Here is a 20,937-nt window from a genome sequence, read left to right on the forward strand (position 1 = left end):
CTTATTTTTAAGACACTTGTCTTCCTGAAATGAACTACATTAATCTGATTCTGCTAAGGTAAGTTATTATACAGAATTCAACATTGTGATAACACTGAAAGAAAATTGGAACTCATGATAGAAACTCTAATGAAATGTTCCTTATGTTCTGAGAGCACATTCAAAAGGGATTGCAGTGATTTTATGCAATACTACCAAAGGTATAAAGTAAGCACTTGATTATATTTTGATAGTATATGAAAAATCTCAAGCTAGTGGTGTACAATGTTAACCAAACTCTCAGAGTAATTTTAATACTTTTAATTAATGAAATGCAAAAATGGTATTAAATCTGATTGCCTTCATTGAATTTATTTAAGGATATTTTCTTTATTGTTCTGCTGGCTTTCTCTCTCCTCCTGAACCGGGGATGGAACCCAAGGTTTTGAACATGCTAGGCAAGCACTTTACCACTGACCTACAACCCTAGTTCATTTTTTGTTTCTTAATTGAATCCAATTATTCATTTGTACATTAAAATTTTAATAACTGATCACTTGAAAAATACAAAAAATAAAAGGAAATTAATATTGTGGTTGCGAACTTACATGACATTAAAGTTTTTATTATTTCTTGAATTCCTCAACATATTTCTGAATTAGGTAATAATTTCATAATTTTACAATTGTCAAATATGAGACTTCATGATTCATGTCAGCTATTATCTTAGGGTTCACAAATTATATGGAAAAATAAAAGTTAGCTCTACTTTCCCAGTTCCTTACAAACATTTGTTAATGTATAGAAAAGAAAGACCTTTAATAAATTTATTGAGTGCAGTTTGAAGAGTGTCTATGTTTATACTGGTTGATTAATTATTCATAGATAAAATATTGTCAAGAGTACTCACATTTGAGCATCTAAGTCAATTTCAAATAACTACACTCAAAGAGATAAAAAGCAAATGTAATATCAAACATTTGAATATTCAAAAATCTGAGTTACTGCTAAATAAAAGCAATTTGAAAGAAAACAACTCACCATTCAGTTAGTATAATATTCCTCATGTTTCTGCCTCTTTTATGTTGTTGCCACCATTTCAGCAAATTTTGGAGTGGAAACATAATATTTCTTCTTTTTACTACTAGTGAGAGAACTTAGAAAATATGGCCAAGAAATACTTTATCACATGATTTTGTGATAAAAATTCTCTTCTCATGACTATAATAATATGTACCTGTTAAAGTCTACTAACAGAGGTAATCGACCATAATAGTGGTGTCCCCTCATTATAGAGAATGGGATTTTAACAGCTATAGTGGGTTGAACATCTATATGATGTAGATAGATGAAAGATCTCTGACTGAAGTGATGCACATATTGCTGAAACGGAAGGAAATTCATTTCAAATTGATATTGAATAAAAACTGCTGGATAACATGCTTATGTAACTGCAAGAATTGTTCACATAGACATTTAGAGAGCCCTGTGGGTAATTTGCTAATCTGATACCTAGCATAGCATTTTCTATGGAGATGAGCATTCACAATACTTCCTTTCACTGTGTGCCACATGATGACCCTTATTAATCTTTTCGCAAAGAAAGGATACAGCTCCAAACTGTGGGCATCCAGTTATCTGCCTCCAATATCTATAGAATATTATTTTCTGGTCCTCAGAAATTACTTTTATCCCCTTGATCAAGTCTATTTATTGAAAAAACACAAATTTGGATATATTGAGAAACACTCAGTTTTTGTAGTTCACTACCCTACCTGTTTAACAATTATCTTTAAAGCAATTTATCATAGGTAAGTAAATCTACTGCAAATGAACATTATGACATCTTTTAAACAGAGCCTTAGCATTAGTTGATTGAGATAGGGAAAAAATCATCCAATGAAATGCTTATGAAACTTAGCTTAGTCCTGTTCATTTCCAAATACTATGAGCCTGTTAATTATTTTTGCTTTATAAAATAAACATAGCAAAACAAAGATAGATTTAGAAGTTTTCAGCAATCTATGAGTCAGAATAGGAGCACATTAAAATTTTTCTCCTTGAAGAAATTAGAATTGAATATTAAATTTAAGTATTTTTTCACAATTTGTTCATTTTGGGTGCCGTACTGATTAGCTAGTCATCATCAAAAATATTCCTAAAGACAGATTAGACTCACTAGCTAATGATGGCTTCTAAATAACTTTGCTACAAAAGCATCCTTTGTTTCTAAATAGTTACTTGAAGGACTCAGATACAGTGGCCATATCAGATGCAATTAAGGTAGTTAATGTGCTGTGGAGTTTGCATTCCCATTGAGTGTGAATTAATTCTGCATTCTGGGATAAAATACCTCCTGAAAGTGCATTCTCTCATAAATAAGTTCTCAACATCATACAAAAGATTCAAAATTGTGAATCTTTAACCATTCATTTAATGTAACAAAAAAGAAAAATGTCACTGAATGTTTATAGTAGTCTGAGAGTTAGATCCTGAGTCATCTTTTACTAAACTTTCTTTTCTACTTGAATATGAAACTGATGAAATTCCTGGAATAGTCATAAAATATGAACAATCCACGTATGCTTGGGTCATTCTGTTTTATATTTCTTTACTTTTATGCCCCAGTGAATTCCAATTGTATTTCAATTAAAAAAATGTGATCTAGAAATGTAAGTAGAACAATGCAAGAATTTTCTTATTATTTTTCACAATTTCAGCCAAACTACATTCTGTATTTCAGTGTACAGTTTTCAATTATTCTTTTTTAATATATCAGACAGTATATTAGTTTTAAATGCCTAAATTTTAATGTTTTTTCCAAGACAGGAAATATCACCCTTTACACATATTAAACAATTCAATCTGATTTATTTTAAATAAATCTGCATTTCTGTGTATAAATTCACAGAAAATTGAGGAATTCATTCCAAATCATTGGACAGAAACAGTAAAACCAGTAGATAAGATACATATATTCAAAAGTGTAGGGACACTCTAGCTCTGAGTCACATCCTCAAGCCATTATTATTATTATTATTATTATTACTGTTGTTGTTGTTTTTATTTAATTTAAGACTGTCTCACTAAATTATCGAGGTTGGCATTGAATTTGTGATCCTCTTTCCTCTGCATGTGAGCTGTTGGGGTCACAGATGTGTGCCACCATACCTGGCACATTTCAAATATCCTTTTTTTCCCCTGGTACCATTGATTAAATCCAGTGGCACTCAACCACTGAGACACATCCTCAGCTATTTATTTTTTTGTGTTTTATTTTGAGACCAGGTCTCATTAAGTTGCATGTGACCTTGCTATATTACTAAGACTGGCTGTGAACTTGCAATCCTCCTGCCTCAGCCACTCAATTCTCTGGGATTACAGGTCTGCACAAAATAAATTTACATGTCTGGCAAAATATCCAGGCATTTTTGGCAACATTGAAAATTTTATTATTCTCATTACAAGACTTTTTCAAATCAACTTCCAAATAAGTGACATAATTTTAAAAGCTTAATTCTATATATTGGGAATAATTAATAGTATTTTTCAATGTGTAACAATCTAATTTTTATAAATTTTATATTACTCTTATTATGCCATCCATCTTATAATATTTTTATTTCTTTTATTTTCAGATATTTAACTCATGTGCTTATGATTTATACCAAGCTGAAATATATGGAGAACCAGAGAAATATTTCTGAATTCATTCTGTTGGGACTTTCTTATGATCAAAACATACAAATATTTTGCTTTGCCCTCTTCTTAACCTGTTATGTTGCTCTTTTGGTGGGAAACCTGCTGATCCTTATCTCCATTAGATGCAGCCCTCTTTATCACCAACCAATGTACTATTTCCTTAGCCAGCTGTCTTTTATGGATGTCTGCTTTACCTCCTGTGTGACTCCTAAATTCATTGGTGACCTACTAGTGAAGAAGAAAACCATCTCCTATGGCAACTGCATGTTACAGGTCTTTGCCATGCATTTCTTTGGAATGGTTGAAGTCTTAATCCTTACAGTCATGGCCTTTGATCGTTATGTAGCCATCTGCAAGCCTCTCCACTACATGATTATCATGAACAGAACAAAGTGCCATTTCTTAGTTTTAGCTGCTTGGGTTGGTGGGGCCGCCCATTCCTTTCCCCAATTTTCTATTGCAATCCTATTGCCCTTCTGTGGTCCTAATGAAATTGATCACTACTTTTGTGATATTTTTCCTTTGCTAAAAGTTGCCTGTACTGACACCTACATCATTGGTGTCCTTGTGCTTGCCAATTCAGGAGTTGTCACATTAGTGGTATTTATGGTTTTATTTGTTTCTTATGTAGTGATATTATTCACATTAAGACATCATTCAACTGAGGGAAGACGTAAAGCCCTCTCGACATGTGGGTCCCATATCACTGTGATAGTTATATTTTTTGGACCTGCAATCTTTTCTTACCTTAGACCTCCAACCATTTTTCCTGAAGATAAAGTGCTTGCACTATTTTACACTATCATCGCCCCTATGTTCAATCCCTTAATCTATACTTTGAGAAATACTGAGATGAAATATGCTATGAGAAAAGTCTGGTGTCCATCATGATAGCTAAATAAATAAATAAATAAATAAAAGGAGGGATTATGTGAGATCAGAGCTAGATGTGAAGTTAGAGAATGAAAATCTATCTGTCAGATTAATTATGAAATCATTATAACTTTATTAATTAGAAAACAAGTATTCAGAAATTTTGAAGTGATTTATATTTAAAATACTAATTCTATTGTACAAAATTGTGTTGGAATTCAGTCAATTTTATGTAATACTGAGTTGGCGTAAGTAAGATTGCACGTATAAAATGAATCTGGCCCATAGCAATTGAGATACCACCATACTGAAAAGTGAATTACCAAAAGCAAAAAAGAAAATTTTTAACTTAAAATTCAGATTTTATTACCAGATCTCATAGTAAATATGTTTTATGCAGTGGTGCAGCTAAAATCTGTAAGTTAAACATAAAATTTCAATTTATGACAAGGTGTTCTCCCAGTGGCCACAAGCACCATTTTAATGAAGCGAGAACCTAGAAGTTATTATAACAGAATCTGATTTAAAGAGGTTCTTAGATGTCAAATTCCCTGAGTCACAAATAGTGAAAACAAAACAAAACTGTGAAATAGTGTTAAATCAATTAGAAAATTCAGATCATTCATTACTAGTGGCACTATTTATTACTCATTGGTCAGATATAAATTTTTTAAAACAGCAAAGGAACTGAATTATAAAATTGAAAAAAAAATCAGTTAGAAATGATTAGTTATTGAGTTGGGAAACAAATATGTTTATTACTTATATGAAAAACATGTGAACTAAAACCAACTTGGAGGTGAAGCAAACATGCAAATAATATTGGTTTGTTTTTAAATCAATATTCAAAACCATGGTGACACATCATGACAATATGTGGCAATGACAAGTCATTTGTCATGAAAAGAAGACTTCTGAGATATTGTTCCTAGAGAAGGCAGAAGAACTTTTGGTAAAAGGTGTCTACCTACATTTCTAATAGGTAGCAAAAATAAGTGACCTCTAAGAAAACTCAGTAATTGTCATAAGAAAGAAGAGATTGGGAATTGTATGAGTTGGATGATAATTCAGCTACAGGAGTTTTAGAGTATAGATGCAAAATAAAAATTACAATCTATTTTAGAGTTTCTCTACACAGAACAAAGGAGGAATATATAATGAGGGATATGTAATTAAATAAAGTTCTTAGAGAAGAGAAGAATTGGGAAAATTATTATTTGGCAACTTACTATAAGAAAAATATCAAATTTAAATTTGTCTTCTGTAAAAACATCACAGGCATTTGGCAAAGTCTAAATATGTGAAGGGAATATTTTGAAAATGAAATTTTGTATTTTATTATTAGGGAAAAAAATAAAATCTAGTTTAAATATGTTTTCAACTAAACCCCTCATATGACTTTGTTTTAAAAAAAAATTTAAAAAATAAAGTCTTTCTAAAAACTAATACAAGAAATGAAACAAAGAAATATACCCAAAGTAGGGACAACTGGGGTCAGAAGGACTCATACTTCCTATCTTTATCTCCAAGGGCACCCAGACTAACACTGGCAAAGAAGGGTAGTTTTTCAGAGTATAAAACTAAGCATTTAAGCTTTACCCCTTATTCACTGTCTTAATATGACAAGATTAATTAACCTTTGGGGTTTTTATATTTTCTATCTTTAACTCAAACTTTTAATATAATAATATTGATAGCATATAAAATTGAAAGGTTAAAATAAGCATGTTCATAAAAGACACCTGCATTGTTCTTAAGATACATGGAATCATTAATCATAGAGAAAATTAAACTTTTAAACCAAAGTAACACAACAGTTTCTATAGTTAATTCTGGGATGGTCTGCATGTATGCAGAGAAGGAGATGCTCAAAGGCAAATCAACCTCTGGAATTCACAACAACCCATTCTTTTGATCTCACAGGAAGAATTTCAAGGGAGTCTCTCAAGTAATAGGGAAGAGTTTATTGGAGAGACAGAGATAAGGACACACAATACACACTACAGACACACAGTCTGTAATCTCTGTTCCTAGTCTAGTACTACTGGGTCAGTTCTAGTTTATTGGAGAGACAGAGATAAGGACACATAATACACACTACAGACACACAGTCTGTAATCTCTGTTCCTAGTCTAGTACTACTGGGTCAGATCTAGCCGTTATCCCAATAATCTACTACTTATGTTTTTTTTTTCCTAATCTATAATTGATTTAAAAGTGTCATATAATGGTTGCTTTTATTCTATGGAATATCATGATGCAGAGACAAAGAAAAAAGACCTGTGAATCATCAATTATCAGGTTCTTCAACTAAGTGGGAAGTAGACACATTATCTGATTGTTTGATCATTTAATTTAAAAGTATATTGTATAGGAAGGGCAGCAGAATACAACAGACACTAGTATGGCTGTATGTATAAATGTGGCTGTATAACCAAAGTGATCCTGCATTCTGTACACATGGAAAAATCAGAATTCATACCCCATTTGAATCAAATGTATGATATGTCAAGATCATTGTAATATTTTGAGCAACTAATAAAAAATAAAAGTATATGGTAAATTCTATGTAATCTACAAAAAAAGTCTCAAAAAGAAGAATTATAAAATATAGTTAATAGTTAACAGAAAAAGAATATCAGACAAAGCAGATTAAAATAAATCAAGTAGCAAGAACAAATATATCAAATAAAAATTAGCAATATAGCATATTTTAACATAAATATATGAATAATTATTCTAAGTTGCGGTGGTCTAAATACATCAGTTACAAGTTGGAAACATGAAGATTCATGATTAAAAGTAATGAAAAATTACACCATAATTACAGTAAAGAGAAAGAAGCTAAAGAAATATTAATTTATGAAAAAGCAGACTTCACACATGAAAATTATCAAGGTAAATTAGAAACATTATAAAATATTACAATAATCAATCAACTTCTGCATATTAATCATATGATGAGTCACTTTCTTATTCTGCTATTTTTAATAATATCTATAAATTATTTAGGTTTTATGTGCAAAATATCATGTCCTCCTCAAATACTGTCATTTATATTTTTTACATATGAGGTTTTTATTGACCTTTTGTTCTGGTTGAGGGCTGCATTATGTTGGAAAAAAATGGTGATAGGAATGGAAATGTTGTCTCCATTTTTATTTTAAAGAGGAATTTGTTTAACTTATTCCCTTCAGGATAGTATTTTATGTAGATTTATTAGTAAATAGAATGGAAGTGTCCTTTTTCTGTGGTTTCTGTTGCTCGTAGTCAATTGTACTGAAGAAATATTGGAAGGAAAATTCCAGAAATAAATGATTCATAATATAAACTGCACACTGTAATGAATGGCATGATGACTTTCATGTCCTCCCTCTCTGTCCCATCCCTGGCAGAATCACACCATCCTCCAGGAATCCATACTGTTTTTGTGCTCTGCCTATAAGTGGATGTCCTGGTTGTCATCTCAACTGACCTAGTGTCACAGTGCTTGTGTTCAAAGTAATACCTGTTTTATTTAATACTGGCCAGAGCATGCTAGAGTAGTGATCCTACAATTTAGATATGCCAGAAGAAGTAGTAAAGTTATTCCTTCATATGAAAATTCTAAACTTAAAGAGGGAAAACCTTCATTAGCTGAGGTTACTCAGATCTAGGGTAAGAACAAATGGAGTGTCTATGAAATTGTGAAAAGGAAAAAGTAAATTTGTTCTGTTTTTGTTGCCCTGTCTCTAACTGTAATATACGAAGACATAATGTGTGACAAGGGTTTAGTTAAAAATGTAAAAGACATTTAATTTGTGTATGTATTTATAGGAAAGATGATATGTATGGATTTGGTGCTAATTGAGGTTTCAGACATAAAGTGGGAGTCTTGGGCCTGTAAAAGGGAAACTGTATAATCCTCCTGTATAATGGGAAACTGTTATATTTTTATTACTAGGCAAATGCTTTTATATTATTAATGTAATTTTAACTTGAATAAATCATTGATATTTTCAATATTTTTATAAAAATATGATCCTGATAAATTCAAAATTTTCAGTTATGAATATTCTTGCAGTTTATTATCAAAAGAGGACATTTCGGAATGTCCAGAAATCTGGATGGTACTTGAATGTAAAATTTAGAATTTTAAGCTTTCATTTATATTCATGAGAAAACATCCAAGCACAGTGGTAAAAGTATAGTGCCTCACTATACAGACAAAATTTGATATATGTGTTCTTGTAAGTTTATGTGGCATCTTAGATTATTGTTCCCTTTTTTGAAGAACAACATCAAAAAACACAAATAATGTATAAATCATGGAGAAGATGAAAGGGGTTGATATCTGAATAGTATGTAGTACAGTGCTTAGAAAATTGTATTGTTCAATATATGATGATTAAACATTTTAAACAAAGTTAAATCCATTGTTTTTATTTCATATTTTAATTTATTATAAATATGATGTAGTTCATAAATAAACAAAAAGCTCACATCAAATTGCCACTGAATAATTTTTATATTTGCCATGTATTCTAATGATCCTGGTGATAGATCCCACTTCTCAACAATATTAATGTAAAGATATTATTTCTTTTTTTTCTTTCAAACTAGTTCTAATGGCTTTGCAAACCATTCCTCACCATCATCTTTTTCCAGGTATTTAAATATCAAATAAAGACTTTAGGAAGACCATCTTTAACTGAGTAATGTGAACAAAAGGAGGGTCCTAAAATGCTTACCCATAAAAAAAACTTATTCCATATCTATGTATGTCATAAAATATTAAGAGAAAAAAAGAGTATGATGAAACTGGTTGGTATTTCAGTAGGAGGTACAGAGGAATCCTAGAGAGATTCTATGAGCAATGCTTTGAAGCATCTTTTCTGCATGAATATCTCTGTTTGCCTCACTAATGTTCAGTAAGTACAGCAGGACTGGGTCCATATGTTAAGATGAAGATTGAGATTTAAGACTTCACCAATGTTAGGGAACATTTGTAAAATAATTGTCCTTTCTATTGTTTTAATCCTCTAGTTTTTCTACAGTTTTGTTCCACAGTTTTAATGAATTTTTATCTCTTAATTCCTTTTCGTCTTTTACCACATCAGATTCTTTCACATAAATGAAGATGACTAAATTTGGATACTCTGAATGTATACATAAAAGCACCTTGCTAAGCCATTGTTGAACCCAGAGCAAACTTATACCCACACCAAGTTCCTTTCCTTATGTTGTAAGAAGATCCTCAGGAAGAGAATGGAACAGATCACACAAGGTCTGGGCTTTTATGCAATTTGGATTCCTCTGTTCTTGTCTTGGCTTCTCCTGCTGCCTGATGTGGTTCATTACTCTTCATATGACCCTCAGCATTAGTGTTACTATGTTTAGATGCCCGACAATCACTGCCTTCAATTCCCTATTTGCTACATCTTCATGTCCTGAACCTGAACAAATATATTGAGAAAAAGTCACTGAAACTTTTACTAAATAATTCCGGCTTATAATCTGCTGTAATTAGGAACCCTGGTTTTTAAAAATTTTGAATAATAAATGTTTGGAACTATAAAATGTGTGTGTGAGATTGAGACTCTCTAGAAAAATGTACACAGCTTAAAGAAGGAGAAGGATTTGCTCAAAGTTTTATAATAATTCATAATACAGATGGAGGAAGACTCCATTTCTAATAGAGATGGAAACATCAAGATTTTCATTTGGTTGCTGGGTAACATGGAATAGCAATTAGGATGGTATAATATGACATCAGCTATAGGTTAAAATCTTAGATGTGTCCATAATATCTTATGTTTTGGATGTAATAAAACATATGTTTCTCTCTCTCTCTCTCTCTCTCTATATATATATATACACACACACACACACACACACACACACACACACACACATCAGAAAAGAATCTATTGAATGGTTATGAGATTTAAAGTTATTCAAAGCATTTATTAAGCTCCAGGAATAAAATATGCTCTCATTGAATAGAATATGAAATATAATGGAGTCTTTAATCCAAAAATTATCTAAAAGATAATGAATCCACTCACATGGACATCTTTATTCAATTTATCTGTTTCTTGAATATTAAACAAATGCTATTAAATATTTTTATATCATTTCAAACTAATAATATATGTCATTTACTCTTGGACTGGTCACACCCTCATGGAAATGTATTTTAAAAGTCACAGAATTTGTTTTATGGAACTGTGGCGAAATAAGCAAATAGAGCTACTGTTGTTTTCTTGTTCCTGCTTTCTTGCCTGACAATCTGAATGGAGAGCTTCATCATTTTGCAGAAATTAGCAACTTGTACACTGAACAATCAATATACTCTCTTCTCTGCCAACTTTCCCTTGTGGTCCTTTACTATACCTCTATCATGAACCACTTGCTACTCAGGGAGTTACTACTTCAACAAGAAAATACAAAATGTCTCATAACGACTGTATGCCTCAGCTCTTTCTGCCCCTTGCTGACAAGTTGTCAGTGACTTTTGACTACTCTGTGGCCTTTGTCCAGCTGCTGCACTCCAAGGTCATCAGGAATTAGAAGGGATGCATGGGGATGGTCAGGCAGGATTAGTGGAGGGACTTTTTGGTTGTGTCTTGCTCTACCGTTCATGGTTCTCAATTTCTATTTGTAGTAACATTAGGACCACACAAATAGGTTACTACACATGTATTTGGTGTCTCTTTTGAAAATGATCTACAAAGACATTGGCTATGATACTATCATGGTGATTATTCATTCAGATATTGTAGTGCTTATAATTTTTTATTTCCTATCAACTTCTTACATAAGACAAGTGTCACAGGGTGGGGTCAGGGGGCTGAAGCTGAAATCTTCATCTTGTGGCCCCCAAAAAGAAAAATTAAAGTCACATATGAAAAGTCAAGGAAGAAAATTTTAATATTGGTGAGAGTACAATGAATGTAAAGAAGGCTAAAGCAAAGAATAGGGGTGTGGGGGAGATATCTCTAAGAAAAGAACAACAAAGAAAACAATGCTGCTTCCAAATTTGTTGCCATTTCACATTAGTATTAAGAACTGGGTTCCACCTGATGAAGACACCTTCATGTTTTGTTTTCGATGCTAGTTAGTCTTCTCTGGAACTGTTATGGTGACCATCCTATTGGGGGGCTTCATCTACAAGTCAATCTTACGTTAATATGAGTACTGGGGCCAATGACTTGACAAACTGCACCTTAGTGTGCCTATGCTACAAAAGAAATTTTCCTTTTGAGATGTATTAAGAAACCTATGGCCCTAAATTGTAACTACAAAGACCTCAGCAGACCTTGTGGAGTGTTAGTCCCATTGATCTTTCCTTCTTGACGTATTTCTTAATTGATGTTCTTCATTTCTCCCAGTGTATTCTCAGGGTTAATCCACCTATTATTTTTCTACAAGGTATTTGAATATTTATTAGCATTAAAATCAATTAGAAAAAAAACTGTGACCCTACCTGGTTATTGGTTTGCACTCTACTGCTCATTATTAACTATGACCTAACACAACATCCTTTATAAGAAAATACAAAGCTGTTTTAGCCTGTAACTCTTAATCATTTTAGTTTTCTGCTTCATGCCCTGCAGATATGGTCATATTCTACCTGCAAGTAGTGAGAACATGTTGAATCCTCTTATCTATACCCAGATAAATATGGGGTTGAACATTATCATGCAGAAGGTATAATCTTAAGTGAGACATTAACAATTAATGTTAATACTGAAATATTATTTCCTTTGATCCTGTGGATCCAGGAGAGTTATCACTTTAGACATTGCAAGAGGAATATAAGATTTCTTTGGGAAATTGCTTTGGAAAACCTGGCAACAGAGAAACCAAAGAACCAAGTTACTATTATTCAGAATCCAGTCATCACTTTATGAAGGCTAACCTAGTTCAAACTGAGACTATTTGGTCTTGATGAACAGAAGAAATTTTCTATCAAAGCACATCTCTAATCATATCATTCCCTCTCCACAACTTACATAGAACTATTTTTCTTGGGAAAAAAATCAAACTTTCTCACTTGTTGATTAAAAATCATCCAAAATGTGTTCAAGTTCAAGGCTTTCTAATTTTGCAATTCACTACACTGGAGAAAATAATTACATTAAGGTTCTGAGTTATTCAGGCAGACCTGGGTGGTAAATGATCCTTTCAGTATTTTTCTCAGCATGTCTTAGCAATTTACAGTAATTTTATAATTCTCCATTGAAAAATATCTATGCAATTAGGTAATATTATATTTTGTAAAGAAATAAGATCACTTTGATGAACACGTAAAATTTTAGCATGGCATGCAGCATACAATAAACTCATATATTTTTTTCTTTTCTGTGTTTGCATTTATTTGACTCTTTTTCATAGCTATCCTGGACGCCTATAAATTCTCCAACAGATTCTAAAATCTCTCACTCCCAGGACATTATTTTTGTGAGGTCCTCTGCCTAAAACTCCCTTTATTATATGCTAGAGGGTCATTTCTTACTTATAATTCACATTCCTTTCATCATCTCATACAGGGAGATTTGGCAGACCATCAGCAGACCAAAAGCATATCTGTTTTTTCCCATGTTCTTATATCAGGATTCCTCTGTTTTTTCTATTTCAAATAATTTTATGCCATACAGTAGTGTTTTTTATATACACTGTTTTTCTCTTTGACTGAAAATTGTATGCTATACCTATTCTTTATGTTTCTTTAGGTCATTATTTTTCCTAGAAATGATCCTTGTACAGATTAAGATGTTAAAATGCACTTACTCAAGTGACTTCATTGATACATATTTATTTATCTGCATAGTATGATGTTGCATAGATATAAAATTCCCTGATATCATTAACAATCATGGATTTGTAATAAAATAAGAAATGCCAGGCAGGCACAAAGTTTAACGTATTTCCATGCAGCTCTAGAGAGGGAATAAAAGTCGGCCAAATTTAAGCCTTCTGTAATAACTTTTTAATTATTGATTTTTTTTACACTAAAAACATTAATATCCTGGTTGTGCTTTACCCTCAGGTCTTGTCAGTCATGAAATCCACTCTCTGCTCTGTGCCTTGGTGTCATTTGTATAGAAATTTTGCTCTGCCTAGGCCCTTGTCTTGTCTGTATTATCTCCTCAGAGTCACCCAGATTTTTTCTCTTGCTGGGCATGTAGAAAAAGATGCAGAGGAGAAACACAGGTAGCCACGTGTTTTTAGTGCCAGGAACTACTTTGTGACATTTTGAACTCTTAGGACTTTTCATGTCTTTCATATATTTTTTCTCTCTTCTGGAGTCATGAAAACTGCTGGAATATTGAGGAAAAGTCTTCTGTTCCAAAATGATCTCGGATGAATTAGTTATCCATAGTTCTGTCTGGTTTCACATTCTTAAGTAACAACCAAATTTCATTAGTCAAAATAATGATGTTACTATATTATAAGTCTACAAATAAAATATCTTAAACTAAGTTTAGGTATATATTGCCTAGGTGATCTTTTCTTTTTATCCCCCACATACTTATTGTGAATTATAGTTGTACATATGGTTGAAATTTGTTCTCACATTTTCGTTCATGCACACAATATAACATTATAATTTGACCAATGTCATATCCCCAGAAATTCCCCTCTGCCTCCCTTTCTTTCTGTCCCTGGTCCCTTTACTCTTCTTATCTCCCCATGATTTTCATGATATCCACTCCTAACTAATTTTCCCTTTTTCTTCTCTATCTTTGGAGAGAAAATATATGACCTTCTGAATTTGACCTATTTCACCTAACATGATGGTCTGTAGTTCAATCTATTTTCCTGCAAATGCCATATTTTATTTTTCTTCATGGCTGAATAAAACTCTGTCCTGTATATATACAGTTTTTTCTTTATCCATCCATTAATGAACACCTAGGCCTATTCCAGAGCTTGGCTATTGTGAATTTTGTCACTGTCGTAAGGTGACCTTAATTGTTTAGGATGTATACAAAAAAGTGGTATAGCTGGGTCATATAGTGGACTTTTTATAGGATCTATGCTAATTTCTTTAGTAATTGTATTTATATTGAAATACAAAAGAATTAAGTTATCTTAGTACAATTTAACGTCCTATCAACTATGTAAAAATGTTGCTTTTAATTCACATCTTCTCCAGCATTTATTATTATTTGTGTTCTTGATGATTGCCATTCTGACTGGGTAAGATGAAATATCAGTGTAGTTTTGATTTGCATTTCCATAACTGCTAATGATGTTGAACATTTCTACATATATTTTTGGCCATTTGTATTTCTTCTTTTGAGAAGTGTCTGCTCGGTTCATTTACCCATTTATTAATTGGGTTTTGTGATTTCTTGATGTAAAGCTTTTTGAGTTCTTTCTTGTTGGGGTTTAAGTGTGCAGAGTTTAGCTCCCTCAGCCTGACTTTTTGCAAGGGCTGTGCCTGTGATTTAGGTCAGCTGAAGGCAAACCTCAGCGAGGAGGAGAAAAAGTTCTTTTCCCCTTATCGCAAGACACAAGCTTCTGCATGGTTTGGCCTAGAGGAAGAAGCTTCCTGCATACTGGACCTGGGAACAGTACATTCAGGGATTAGATAATGTCTACAAAGAACTTTGGGAGGGTACTTATCAAATGAACAGGAACAATCTGAATTTAGCTCTGTGTACCCGCTGAGACATGATATTTGGGCAATGTAGATGAAATGTTACTGAAGAATTGCTTGCTTTGTTAGAAGAAGAATATAAAAGGAACTTGCAAATAAACCTCAGCATGCAGTTGCAATTGCTGCCTTGGCTCTGCATCCCCTGTATCCCGGTGATTTCGCGACCCTTACCCAGGGACCCGAACGCACTAGACGTTCACAATGTAAAGCTTTTTGAGTTCTTTCTACATTACAGAAAGTAATCCTCTATCAGAAGAGTAGCTAGCAAACATTATCTTCCATTCTGTGGGTTCAATCTTTATATTCACAAATGTTTCTTTTGCTGTGCCGAAGTTATTAATTTGATGCTGTCCCATTAATTATTTCTTGGCATTACTTCTTGAGCTTTAGGGTTCCTATTAAGAAAGTTGTTGCCTGTGTCTAAAAGCTCGAGTGTTGACCGTATCTTTGCTTTTAGGAATTGTACAGATTCTTGTTGAATTCTGATATCTTTGATCAATTTTGAATTGGTTATTGTGCAGCAGGAGATAAAAATCTAGTTTCATTATTCTACATATGAATAACCAGTTGTCCTAGCATAGTATGTTAAATAAGCTGTCTTTTCTCCAATGTATGTTTCCAACATCTTTGTGAAGGATCAGATGTCTTTATCTGTGTATGTTTGTCTCTGTGTTTTCACCTCTGTACCACTCATCTATGTGTCTGTTTTATGCCAGAACCATGGAGTTTTTGTTACTGTAGCTCTGTAGTATAATTGGAAATCAGGTACCATGAGATCAGCTAAGGGCAGGCTGCTTTGCTCATCTCAAATCTTTCCATACAAAATCCATACAAAAATAGTGTTTCTCTATGTTCCCCTTTGCTAACCCAGTGCCAGTACCATTGGTGCTGCTGGTGCCCCCACCAGCTTGGCTCTGATGTAGTCTTTCTTCCTTGTTTAATGTAACTAAATTTCAGAGTCTCTAAGACATACTGATTGTCCAATATTGAGTTTTAGTGAAATCCCTCTTTCACCCACCTCACAGAGAAGCAGTATTTCTGCTACTTGAATCCTGAACCATACAGATACAGAAATCAGCTCTTCTCTAGCCCTCTATATTGAATACCCCCCCTGGCTAGGTGATCTTTCTAGGAGTCACTTTCCATCACATGATAGTTTGTAGCATGATGTCAAATGTCCACAAAAATATTTGCAAAGTATGTATATAACACTAATTGATAAAATGTATTTTTCAGTGTGTGACTAAATGCACAATATTTAAGAAAGTTTTGTTGTTGTAAAGGATAATTTAAGTAATTCTGTTCCATTTTACAGGAGTTGATTGGTAATTGAAAAAATATCAACATTTTATTATAGTATAGAGATGTGTTAACTTAGCTGAAGTCCACAAGCACATGACATAAGCCACAGGATTGTCAATATAATTAAGATGGATTAATATTAGAAGTCTTGAATGGGGCAAAGTAAAACTGAAGGCTAAAACTGGCTGTGAAGGACACTTGCTAATATCTTTGTAGCCACATATTATCATGTCTAAAGATATTTACTTTTCCCCACTTAAGATTATTTTGCTCTCCTACTGTTTGAGATTTACTACAAATGAGCTATGCCATGATAGTTATGTAAGCCATATTCTGATTTATTATTTTGTTCCTGCTCAAACTGGGAGTCTATGTTTAATAATTCTATATCTAGATATCATTGATGAAATATTTATACTGAGATGAGTTACAGTTAGAAATTTCCCAATTCTTTGGTTTATATTGAAATACAAAAGAACTAAGTTATTTTCTTGAATTTAAAAGATTAACAAATTTGGAGAATTATACTACCTTTTTTCAAGGTATATTGTGAAGCTTCTATGTTCAAATAATTGTACTCTTTTCCTAACAATATCCAAATACAAAAATGGAACACACTGAGCCGCAGTTGTAGTTCACTGGTAAAGTATATTCCTAGCATAGGTGAGGCCCTGGGTTCAATCCTTAGCACCATATAAAAACAAACAAATAAAATAAAGGTTAAATTCTTTCAAAAAACACACATGTGCTTTAACATATATCTATGTGTGCATGTGTGTGTGTGTGTGCATGCATACACAAACACATTCACATATACCTTTATATGGAACAGGCTAAGAAATCCAAAATTAGAAAAGTGATATATGCTCAACTAATTAGTGATGAAAGTTTATAGGCAATTCAGGAAAAGAAAAAGAAAATCCTTCCAACAAATGTGGTTGGAACAAAAACATAAAAGCAAAATGAAAACAACAATAGCAAAAAGCACAAATAGAAAAATTTCCTGTTATATGTCACACTTGGTAAAATTTTAATTATGGATTTACATACACATTACTATTTTAAAAGAAAAAGGAGATCCTTGAAATCTTGGATTATGCAAATAATATTACATACTATACACAAAGTAGGAGTCATAAAAGAGACATATGCCACTGCATTAAAGCTAAAACTGTTTTTAACAGAACAAGATATGTGGCTAGCGATGAATTCAGTTTTGAGGATGTGAATGCAGCACCAGCACATATCCTTGAGCTGAATCCTAATATATGCATGTAGAGATAGGTTAAATGTCCAGCTCTCTTCTGTGGATTGATAACAGGTTAGATTGCGTGAAATTTGATAAATATGTGAAAATATATTGACATGAGGAACAGTAAAACATTGGATTTAATACTGTCTCCTAAATTGGTAGAATACTCAGAATAACTTCACTTTCAAAGACTTGTAGCAGATATTAAACTTAGAAATACCTATTGTCCCCCTTCTATTTTTTAGTAGATGTTCAGCTACTTACTAAAAGTCTAGAAGATTCTTTGAATCTATCCTCAAAAATTAAACATATAATTCATGTCAGCATGCACATTTTTTGTGTGTAAAATAAAATAAAATAAAGAATATAAACCACCCAATAATCTCTTAATTGATTGTTATTCAGTAAATTCCTAAGTGGCTTAATCCTAACCTGAGGTAATACCATATAATTTGAATTTATGAAGTCTGAAATCTATGACAAAACTTTAAATCTGTGGATTTGTATATGTTAGAGGAGGTGAGAATAACTGCACATCATTGTGTGCAAATGAAGATGAGGTTAAAGCACTGTGAATATTAAATAGACACAGAAAACCGAATAATCAACAGAATAAATATTTTGTAGCCTTCTTTTGATTGTTTTGATATCTTTTTACTGATCTATTATTCTTTCCATGCACAGTGTATACATAAACAATGTTTAATATTTTTTTCCTCTACTTTGTCGGTCATTTCACAGCCCTTCATTACCACAATGCTATTTCCAGGCAACAAATGACTTGTGAATCACTGATTTTATTAATCTATTTGCACCACTAGGATTTTCATAATTATCCAGATTCAAAAGGTGATTCCCTGACTTTGGTTTCTGAAAGCTAGCCTCATACCATTACAGGCTACATTATTATTTCTCTCCAATGCTTCAGAACCTGGAGGAGCACAGAGAGGGCAGTCTGCTGAACTGCCCTGAATGTAGCACTCTAAGGTCTTAGGGGAAATAGTGTAGGTACTAGAAAAACTCAAAAGTGAAAAAGTACATACTCAGAGGCATCAGGGACATTGCAATGGGCTCTTGTATTTGTCCAGGGGCTGCTTAGAAACACCTATGGGAATAGTCTTAGGGTTTTAAAAAATGTATTAATTCTTGAATTGACAGGTAAGTTTATATTCTGCTTTTCCTAAACTAACCCTCAGAGCCATGAGCATAAAATAGATGACTCTTTGGGCTTAATATGTGTGTTGATTTCTGAAGAAATTTCAACGTATTTTTTTTTATCCAATTGAGCTCATTTTAAAAAGTTCATTAGATATTCAGAATTCCCATCTGCTTTTCTTGTGGATAACACTCTATCTTTTACATTGCAGATGGATTTGGCTAATAACTAAAAGATATTTCTCTTGCAAACCCTATAGAATGTTTAGCATGTTAAGATTTCCAAACTATTCTCAGATAATCAATATTGATGTGTTTGAATGCCTGCTTGCAAATTTCTGCCTTTTATTTCAGATTTTCATAAAGGGACAAATGGCAGGTAAGTATCTGAGGGAGGAACTGTGCTTGATAAAGCCTGAATCTAAACTAAGCTCATTCAGACCTGATGGTTGGTGAATTAACCCTGCAACTGGGTTTGTGGAGAGTTCTACCAACCGAGTACTTGGTTGGTGACATACTCTTTAAAATTTTCTATGAAATTTTATTGTAAATATTATTAATGCTTTTGTAGCATATGATAATTTTGTTACTACAAAATGATTTGGTCATGTTAATTTTTTATAGTGCTCATTATAAGGAAAATTTCAGTTAGAAACAGTGAAGTTAAAGACATTTTTAAGATAGCCATGGTTTTTGCTCTGTTCTTACCAGTTTTCTTGCCTGTATATATCAATGAAGAACTGCTTGAATTTTAGTTCATTAAAAAAGTTCTCATTTTTCAAAATAAATGTAACCTTATGATACACTACTTTTATCTAAACTGATTGAGATGAGTTTAAACATGTCATAAGCATATATGATAACAGTATCTAAATATATGATAGAAATTGTACTTTAAATATGATCAACTATAATGTTTATAACCAAGTAACTATTCTTACAGAATTATTATTTAATAATCCTAAAAATAAAGGATTAATTTTACTATATGTTTAAAGGTGTAAATACTAAAGAGGAGAGAGAAAGAAAGAATGAATGAATAAATAAATTATAACAGTGTTATGATTTGTTTTAACAAATATCCTAAAATAATCAATCTCTCAATAGTCTATATTACTATTATTTACCAACAGAATATCAATATTGAAGTTTACCTGATCAAATTCATTAAATTTGTGTTGTGCTAACACTGTGCTATTTTTTAATTTATTTCTTCACTGGAGTATGTGTGTGCATCCCAACATATTAGCTGCTGAACTATTCACTTAAAGAGGAAAGAATATAGGAGACAAATAGCTATGGGTCATCAACCTTGCAGGACACTCAGGTATTTGACAACACTTCATGGATCCATCATTGTATTTCTGATTATGTAATGCTGTCTCAGTGGTACACATGAGGAAAACAAGGCTTGGAGAGCTTGACAATTAGCTCAAGGATAACATTAATCAGCTCATTTTACTTTCTTCTTGTATGTACCCTTCTACCACTGTCCTTACTTCTTGTTCAGTGATTGCTTAATACCCTTTATTTTATTATTTTAATTTTCTTCAGAGCTTTCTTTGCTATGACCATTGGCAAGAAAATTAATTTGTTTTAATTATTATAATTATTCTCACTTGAATATTCCATTTCCCCTTTTAAATTTATGCTAAGAGAAATATTCATATCATTTAAATTTTTTTTCTTGTCTTAGAAGATTTCAGCTTCTATTTTATCTAATTATATGAATGACTGTAATGTTTTTAATTTTCAAAATAAGATTCATTATTTTAAAAGTAGACTGAGAAAAATACATAATTATTTCTGCTAGCCAATAATAAATTCATGCAAAATTAAGTCTGTAAAATGACATATAATAAATAAGAAACAGCAATTGTTTATAAATATACACTACTTAACGTTATGATTCTGTTCATGTTAATTTAATTTTTAGTACATTTTGTAGTGTGGAGATCAGGTTGTTCATTTTTCACTTAAATTTCTGTTTTTTCTTTCTTTCTTTCAGATATTAAATTTACTT

The 20,937-nt window shown here is 32.2% G+C and overlaps 1 protein-coding gene across 1 annotated transcript; it reads left to right on the top strand.

Moving 5' to 3' along the window:
- The first annotated feature begins 3,660 nt into the window (after window positions 1-3,660).
- Window positions 3,661-20,929, top strand: LOC101960552 (olfactory receptor 4P4). The gene is made up of 4 exons (XM_005341537.2): window positions 3,661-4,559; window positions 9,374-9,444; window positions 19,269-19,293; window positions 20,923-20,929. The coding sequence occupies exons 1-4, from the start codon at window positions 3,661-3,663 to the stop codon at window positions 20,927-20,929; spliced, it is 1,002 nt and encodes a 333-aa protein (XP_005341594.2).
- The last annotated feature ends 8 nt before the right edge of the window (window positions 20,930-20,937 follow it).

Source organism: Ictidomys tridecemlineatus, chromosome 4, assembly GCF_052094955.1.
Source record: "Ictidomys tridecemlineatus isolate mIctTri1 chromosome 4, mIctTri1.hap1, whole genome shotgun sequence".
NCBI lineage: Eukaryota > Metazoa > Chordata > Mammalia > Rodentia > Sciuridae > Ictidomys > Ictidomys tridecemlineatus.

What these genes read in the sequence shown, in the direction of transcription:
- LOC101960552 (XM_005341537.2), top strand. Translation starts at nt 3,661, where the DNA reads ATGGAGAACCAGAGAAATATTTCTGAATTCATTCTGTTGGGACTTTCT. An exon ending in TATGCTATGAGAAAAGTCTG is followed by an intron (nt 4,560 to 9,373) that starts GTGTCCATCATG and finishes GTATTTCAGTAG; the next exon opens with GAGGTACAGAGGAATCCTAG. An exon ending in TTTTCTGCATGAATATCTCT is followed by an intron (nt 9,445 to 19,268) that starts GTTTGCCTCACT and finishes CTTTTATTTCAG; the next exon opens with ATTTTCATAAAGGGACAAAT.